The sequence below is a fragment of the Triticum dicoccoides genome, chromosome 4A (genome assembly GCF_002162155.2).
Source record: "Triticum dicoccoides isolate Atlit2015 ecotype Zavitan chromosome 4A, WEW_v2.0, whole genome shotgun sequence".
Classification (NCBI taxonomy): Eukaryota; Viridiplantae; Streptophyta; class Magnoliopsida; order Poales; family Poaceae; genus Triticum; species Triticum dicoccoides.
Genome location: NC_041386.1, coordinates 538530987 through 538539612, shown reverse-complemented (window position 1 = coordinate 538539612; position 8626 = coordinate 538530987). Strand labels below are relative to the sequence as shown.

Below are 8626 nucleotides of genomic sequence, written 5' to 3'. Positions count from 1 at the left end.
TGGCTTCGCCGCCGACGGGGCCCGCGGCGCCGGCGGGCTTGGAGAGCATGGAGGGCCTCGCCCTCGACACCATCATCGCCAAGGCCGGCGCGCGCCCTGCGGCTGTGCTCGCCTGCGCCAGCACGCACCTGCGCGCTGCCGTCGCCGAGGACGCCGTCTGGCGCAACTTCTGCGCCCGAGACCTCGGCCTCGACGCGCCCCTCGACCCCGAGGACCGCCCGCTCCCCTCCTTCAAGGTCTGGTGCTGGCTTGATCCCCTCGTTCCTTTCCCCTAACTAACCCTTGCCCAAACACAAGAATTAAGAAGCAGTCGATATACAATCTGCCGCTTCGTGATGGGGTTCCTGGCGTGTGGAACTTTGGATGATTTTGTTACTTGTATTGCTACTGTTGTGAATTCTTTGGTGCGTGTTGTCAGCTTGGAAATGCCGGACCTAGCAGAAGGTTTGAGTGAGGGGTCCTACTGTGAATTGAAAGAACTACCGTGTTTTCATTGCAAACGTAAAATAACTTACGGATTTGCAAATTAGGATTAAAGTGGGGGCCTTTACCCCTGCTCAGTCCTTCTTGGTGTCTGTATTTTAATCAATGCCTCATTCCTGAATTTCCTGATCTTAGCCCATTAGTTATGAGTTATGACCATGACCAAACAGATGGTAAATCAGAAACACATAGTACCAAGCAATTACCTATGATTTTGTAGACCATTAAGGTTAGACTAGCCACAATGGAGAGTAACATACACTAGTAACATACACATATCCCCACCTTCATAGTGGGTAGTAACATAGGTGTGGTGTCATGCAAAGCTCCATTTATTAGGTTATAGGCTCATATTGCATTGAGACATGTGATGTTACAGTAACTAGCTAAGTTACTAGAACTACCTCTCTCTTCATTAACTCATTGCCACATAGACAAATTTGCTGAGTTGGACTTGAAGTTACTGCTGAAGTTACTCCCACTGTGGCTAGTCTTAGGTGTGTCGAAAGTAGAGTAAGGTGTGTCTGTAGAACTAGTTTATATCATCTCACTGTTTACATAGGTAGGAAAAGCGGCTTAGAGAAGATAGGACCCTGACTAACTACAAGGTAAAGAAAAATAGAAACATAAGAGGAATAAAAGAAACAACACCATTTTTTCTAAAATTGGTAGTACTTCTCACTTATATATCTATTTTCTTCTAATATCCTTGTCCTTATGTGAATGAAGTTAACATTTCATTGTCCTAATGTCTGTCAAAAGAGTTTGATCTGTAATGACTCCCCACCATGATTTTCTCTTTTCTTTTCAGTGTATCTTTTGTCGCGTTAGCTTGCTGTCATTATTTTTCGGTTTAACTTGTCCAAAAGGGGATGGAGATTGATTATTGATGTTTAATTTGTGGTATTACTATCAGAGACTTGTACAGTTCTGCTCATGGACTGCATTTCTCAGGTAGAACATTTCCTCTGCGTGTAAGCATGTAGTTTTACGCGCCACTGAAGAAAAATGCTGGTATTTTTTTCTATGATAATATATGAGTAGTGCCTATTTAATAGGTTGCTCCACCAAGGAATACGATGCCATTGAATGATCCCAATAGTGAATTGTCTGAAACCTAAACTTTCAACTTTTACATGTCGTCTTTGGTTGTTATGATGTTACTTCAAATTGCATCCACTTCCTGCTGGCCTTCACGGCCGTATGTGAGAAACGAGAGTCCCGTTGGGATATCTGAGATTAGGCCTCGTGTAAAAGAAAATCAACTATGAAAACTTGAACACTATTTTATTATTCATACTGGTAGTGCAATATTTTATAGAATTGCATATTTTAAAAAACAAGTTTTAAAGCACCAACTACTAATCTACTCCCTCCGTCCGTAAATACTTGTCCTAGAAATGGTTGTATCTAGACTTATTTTAGTTATAGATACATCCATTTTCAACCATTTTTAGGACAAGTATTTCCGGACGGAGGGAGTATGTTTTAGCGGAACTGTGACATCCTTTTGGCTTTTCCTTGTTGTAAAATCTTCAAAACTAATTTATGTTGCTGGAGCTATAGCACAGTTAGTATCATCACCATGAACCCAGTCATTATTACTTTATTAGCATCGATAATTTGGTTTTGGAAAGAAACTTTTCAAAAGGTTTGCTGTCAATGTCAATCTATTACAGTCCAGGGTCTGGAGTGTGTTGCTAGTCATTTGCTCTATATCTGCCCTTTGGCTGTGAAATACAATTATGACCTTTTGAGCTATTCTCTAATGTTGACAAATTGCACCCTATTTGGTCTACTTCCTACCAGCTGCAAAAACTAAGAGTTAGGGGAACATGAATTATATGTAGTACAACACTCCTTATTCTGTTAATCATTTTTTTTCTAGAGAACAGTTCTGTTATTGATTGTGCTCGCTGTTGTTCACTTATAGACGTCCAAATTCGTTCATTGTTTGTAAATATTCTTTTTGGTGGAATTATTATTTACGATGTTACTTCATCTGATTTTGGCGATTGACTGCATATCTTCTTCGCTTCAAATTAATTGGTTTTATCCATGATAACAAACTGTAACCAAATTTTCAGGATGCATATAAAGTTTGGTCAGAGTCTTTTGGTATGTATCCATTACCCCTGGTAAAGAGAGTGAAACTTTTTTGGAGCTCATTAAAAGGATGGATTTCTGAAAACTTTCCTGAAGCACTCAGAACTTTGAGTAAAGGTGTTTCTGAAGCTCAGATAAGATCAGCAGAAGATGATCTTGGTTTCAAGCTTCCTATGCCTACAAAGCTATTGTACCGCTTTTGCAATGGTCAACTGCCTTTCAGTAAAAACGAGGATGTACGCATGGCTCCTCTTGGCATAATAGGAGGCTATCTGTTTTATAATTACATTGTAAATGTGCACTTGTCATCTCTTGAGCAAATGGTCGAAGAGACAAAAGAATTTAATTTCCACTTGGAGGAGCAAGGTCTTCCCATTGGGCCCAACCTTGCATTAGTGGCAAGTTCATGGTATCATCCTAAAACGTTTCTTCTCAATTGTTCAAGTGGTGAACCTTACGTTGGCACTGCCAACTTATCAGCTGGAGAAATGATGCCATGCGTGCCAAAATCATTGATAAAGCCAACTAATAGTGATATGCCCCAAGATGGATTACTTTTGTGGTTGGAAGAGCACCTTAGGCGCTTACAGAATGGCATGATCAAGATCCGCCCTCTTAAGACGTCGAGGTATATCTGCTTATATCCAGAAGCATCCCCATTGTGTTCGTCAGCAGTGACAAATGGTGTAAAGGTGATAAATCGTGACTTCCTAAATATGGCATCATCATTTTATTAAGCTTGAAGTCTAAATGGCATATCTTGTTTCCAACACTTGGTTGACTGTTCTTATTCATGACTTGCAACATTTCATCCCACTTGATTGCTTCCGTGAGTGATTTTTCATGACATGCAGTAGACATTCTATATGGTCTCATTGGTGCATTGGGCTGACATTTCTGATGGTTATAGGTACGTGCATCTGCTGTCTTTGTGCCAGAACATCCTCGTCGGGGGCATGTGGGCACACATCTGTATAGCTATTCCATCCGCCTGTCAGTTCCTGAGGCATGCATGCTAGGTGGGGTTTACTTTTCTTCCTGCCAGCTTCACTCACGCCACTGGATCATCCGATGTAAAGACACGGTTGTTTCGGATATGCATGGGGAAGGTGTTATTGGGGAGGTATGCTGGAATCGAAAAGGAAAACTAATTTCTGTATCTTGAATTCTCGTGGAGAAAAGTTATAGTTAACGTGGCTATTTATTTGGCTTTGTGTTTTGCAGTATCCTTTACTTTTACCAGGGCAGGACGAGTTTGTCTATGAGAGCTGCACGCCGCTGAATGGCAGTAGTGGATCTGTGGAGGGCTCTTTTACATTTGTGCCTGGGAGGTATGACCTAATTCACAAGAGAAGTTTCAATCAAAAGAATGAAGTCATTTTATTAGGCATTTGTAGCCAAACTGTGTTTGTTAAGGATTGGCAAGTGTTTGTGTGCCAACCAACCGAAACATCCTGTTTTCTTTTTTCATTATGTTGATGCGTGATTTGACTGTTTTATCCTTTGGTTAAGGTTGACCCAGCCAGAAGGAAAACCATTCGACGTCACGGTGGCTCCGTTCCCTCTGGAAGTACCCGACTACATCTTCTGAGCAATAGTATGTGCACCTAATAACAGTGTAGTATCTTGGTAGAAACACCGAACATATCTGTAGTACTCTGTCTGCTGTAGCAAAGTTGCTCTGCCTGGAGTTGATCTTGTCGATGTAATGTTAACAAAAGGACGCAAACGGTTTTGTCGTGCGCCGACCTTCTTCCGGTTCCTGGCTGTGGCCCTAAAGGAATCTGTAGCGGGTGGAGCTTGTCTGTTCATATGTGATGTGAGGTTGTTTGTTTCTTTGTTGAGGTGAAACATAAGAGGGAATTGTTCCAAGGTTTGCGCAAGAAATGGTTCCTTGGCTGTCATGTCTGGGTTTGCGACACCGATGTGATGTGATTGATGCAGTGCTGTTCGTGACAGAGCTGTTTCAGTAGGTCATCTGTAATCCTACACTGATGTTCGTTTGTAATGTTTCCCCTATGGTTCATCACCACTGCACTGGTAGTTCAGCACTACTTGTATTGCAAAGTAGGTCTTTATCCCTTGTATGCAGTGTGAGTGGTCCATCGGATAGATGTGCGTGCTTCACTACACCCAACAGCAACATAAGCAGATAGAAAGAGGACGTCTGTCACATCAGTATAATAGCTGTGTATTGTCTTTCTACTCCTTCCATCCCAGAGTGTAGTGTCAAAAACGCTCTTATATTATGGGATGGAGGGAGTATATTTTATGTATGTTTATCTACAATCTTCCTATAGCCAGGATGCCTGCCAAAGAACTACATAATCAGGTTTTGATGTAACATAAGTATCAGTAGAATATTGTTTCAACAAAAGAAGCATCAAAGTACAAACGGCTCTACATACATTGGCTTCTCAAATACCACTTGGAATAGATTTGAGGTACTTCTTCTGAATAACATGCCAAGGAGATTTTTGATCTGAAATCATTCCCTAGCAGCCTTATCATCCTTAAATCAGATCCCAGTTGCCATACCATCTTTCTGTGGTGATATCTTTTTCTCTCCCTCTTGTTATGACGCTCTTCTCTTCAGTTGTCGAGAAAATCTCCACAGCGGGCTCATAAATGGTCCTCATTCCTTGGATGCAATTGCATTGCAAGAATGACAATGTGAAAAACCGCGAAGAGAGCACGAAGCATGGTTCCCAGCTTATCTCGGCAACTAAGCCCGGAGTATGTGTACAAGAAACTGTGACTATTCTGTATAGGTGGAAGCCAACATCATTTTATCTTCTTCTCTTGGCCATCACTAGCTAGAACCAGAACCAAGTATGCCGCGTGAAGAACCAAGCATTCTGAGCCATCTACTCTGCACACAGTAACCAAGTTAGAATGTGAGGTCAACATCATGAAAGCAACTCCTAGCAAATTTTTTTTGTAGAACCAGTAATTTCATAGGACGTACTCCCTCCGTCCCATAATATAAGAGTGTTTTTTATACTAATGTAGTGTCAAAAACGTTCTTATATTATGAGACGGAGGGGGTAGTAATGAATGATGGTTCTTGCAAGCACAAAAGAGGGATGTGCTAGTGAACCAACTCAAAAGACACAATTACAATTCATTGATTCTACTGCCACATTGGCGTTTGAAGTGTGAAACTGGTGCGCACCCAGAATCAACTTCATGTTAAAGGAAAAGAAGGTGTACTTTGTTGATATGAGCAGTCTATCACCCCTATTAAGCAGAGATGTCACACAACATCAGATAATAAGTATTATTCTTTTTGCGGGGCAAAACATCAGATAATTCACATGAAAAGTAATCCCAATGTAATGCTTAAACCTAATCCAATCTGCAAACATATTTAGGCCTCTTTTGGTTCATAGGATAGGATTATCGTAGGAATAGGGAATTTATAGGAAATGAGATGACATATATCCCAAATCCTATGAATAGGAATAGGAAACGAGATGTCATTTGGTTCACACCAAAGAAATTTTTCCATTAAGTCTAAGCTCATTTTTATTTTCCTATGAAATGTGAAGGATAGGAACCAATCCTATGTAGGAATAGGAATCCATTCCTATGAACCAAAGGGCTCTTCAGGAAAAAAAACCTACAAAAATCCTATCCTCTAGAATTCCTATGAAATTCCCAGGCCTTAATTAGGACCCAAAAGCAAATAAAGAAAAATCTACCAGTTGAAAACATTTCCGCGGCTGAAAATTCAGAAAAGGAGGCTGGACAGCTCTAGATCAGTCTAGCTCTGCCTCTACCTGCACTGCACCATCGATCAAGATGGCAGAGATAAGTGAAGTTGCTAGGACAGTCCTCCGATAACCATGACGGGGCGCCGGGGCCGCGTCCGTGCGCATGCATGCGAGCGTGAGCTGCTTGCTCCGGCCCGGCAATTACTACTACTCCCGTGCTTTGTATTGATCTGCAATGCAAACCGTTGAAGACATTTTTGCGCATGCACGTTCCTGGGCATTCATTCATTCATTCATCGAAGGAGCACTTTTTTGCCCCCCCGGTCTCCACTCAACATGCATACACATGAGCAGCTGTAAAGCGCGCGAACCCGATCTACCTTGGTAAACCGAAACATTCAACATTTCTCCAAGTACAAAGAAGGAGGGGCAGTTGTATTTAATTAAACAACACGGCGATCACTTTACGTACCACGTGATGTGCATGTGGTGTAGTACGTACCATGCACCGCGGTGGTGCCAGAGCTAAAACCCTGTCGTGCCGTGTCAGCTTCAAAACGTAAGAGCGGTGAATACATCAGGACGTATATATATATATATATATATATATATATATATATATATATGGTGCAACTACATTTTGTTTCACGAGGAAAAAGAACATAGTACAATTTTTCGTCAAATATTAGCATTACTGAATACTGACAGAAATTTCTCAAGGTCAACTTAGAAACAGTTCCAAGCTTCTTTCAGCGACAGTAGTACACTGTTAATTAAGACGTCTTCTATATCGAGATCGATCATATATACACATGCATGCATGTATATATACACTGCTCAGGCATCCCTCATGGGATCAAGATGAATGAACTAATGGTCCAAAGAGATTGGGACCATGCATCTTCAAATTTCTCTTGAAAGAGACTAGCTAGCTAGGATAATTTTGCCATGTATTGAGCATCTGGATACGACCCAAACTGGTTCCAAAACACATAACCAAAATCAAACGACCCCCCAACCTCTACTTCCACCTCCTTAAATAACGACGTAGCACCCTCAACTCCCTTCTCCTTAACTGAGCTCGGCTCGATCCAATGCGCCGACTCACTACTCCAGCCGAATCATCCGTCCACCCGACCTCGTAAATGCCTTCTCTCATCGACGACCCAGGCTCGCTGCGGTCGCTGCTCCGGCCGGTCACCGACGAGCGCCGGACCAACAAGCACGGCGGCAGCACCGGCGGCGCCGTCGTGGGGCTCTTCAGGATGTTCAGGCTGGTGCCGATGCTCACCACCAGCACCGGCTGCAAGATGGCCGCGCTGCTCGGGCGGCACAGCGGCAGGGCCCTCCTCGCGGACCACGCGCCGGCGGTGACGCTCTTCGGGCACCGCCGCGGCCGGCTGAGCCTGGCCATCCACGAGGACACGCGGGCGCCGCCGGCGTTCCTCATCGAGCTGCCCATGCTGGCGGCCGCGCTGCACCGGGAGATGGCCACGGGCACCGTGAGGCTGGCGCTGGAGAGCGACACCCGCAGCGCGCGCCGGCGGCTCCTGGAGGAGTACGTGTGGGCCGTCTACTGCAACGGGCGCAAGGCCGGGTACGCCATCCGCCGCAAGGACCCGTCCGACGACGAGCGGCACGTGCTGCGCCTGCTGCGCGGCGTCTCCATGGGCGCCGGGGTGCTGCCGCCGCCGCCCGCCGACGGCTCCCACGGCCCCGACGGCGAGCTCACCTACATGCGCGCCCGCGTCGACCGCGTCGTCGGGTCCAAGGACTCCGAGGCCTTCTACATGATCAACCCGGACGACGACGGCCGGGGTGGCGATGGCGCCGCGGAGCTCAGCATTTTCCTAGTCAGGAAGAAGTAAAGAAAACAACTACTACGAATACCTATAGATATGATACGAGCGTAAGCATATAGTACTAATATTTTTGTGTGAAGAGAATCAAGAGATAGATGAATATATTATGGGCTACGATTCAATTCAAATTGTGTCACCTTTGCCATAGTAAAAAAAAAGTGAAGTGAAATGAAAACCAGTTGTGTCATCCAAGTAAATACAAATACAAATATGCGTGGAGGGGTGTGATACACAAAGTTTACAACAGTGTATGTATTCGTGGCATGGCAAAAGACCTGTCTCGTTTTGTTTCGAAGATGAGTTTGGTTTAGTTAGCTAGAGTCTTGTGAATTTCAATGTGCTAAACACTATTTCATGCCATAAATCGTGATGGGACAAATACATAATATAACCCTAATAATGGCAGATGTTGACACGAGGGGCCTGGTTTTGAGTGCTTCGTTTGTAGTCCATTTTGAT

The 8626-nt window shown here is 43.9% G+C and overlaps 2 protein-coding genes across 2 annotated transcripts; both read left to right on the top strand.

The window, feature by feature from the left end:
• The first annotated feature begins 6 nt into the window (after window positions 1–6).
• On the top strand, window positions 7–4493 carry LOC119286601 (F-box protein SKIP16). The gene is made up of 5 exons (XM_037565993.1): window positions 7–236; window positions 2571–3281; window positions 3500–3712; window positions 3814–3920; window positions 4102–4493. The coding sequence occupies exons 1-5, from the start codon at window positions 48–50 to the stop codon at window positions 4178–4180; spliced, it is 1299 nt and encodes a 432-aa protein (XP_037421890.1). The 5' UTR covers window positions 7–47; the 3' UTR covers window positions 4181–4493.
• A 2884-nt stretch (window positions 4494–7377) lies between these two features.
• On the top strand, window positions 7378–8413 carry LOC119289082 (protein MIZU-KUSSEI 1-like). The gene has a single exon (XM_037568506.1). The coding sequence runs from the start codon at window positions 7451–7453 to the stop codon at window positions 8171–8173; it is 723 nt and encodes a 240-aa protein (XP_037424403.1). The 5' UTR covers window positions 7378–7450; the 3' UTR covers window positions 8174–8413.
• The last annotated feature ends 213 nt before the right edge of the window (window positions 8414–8626 follow it).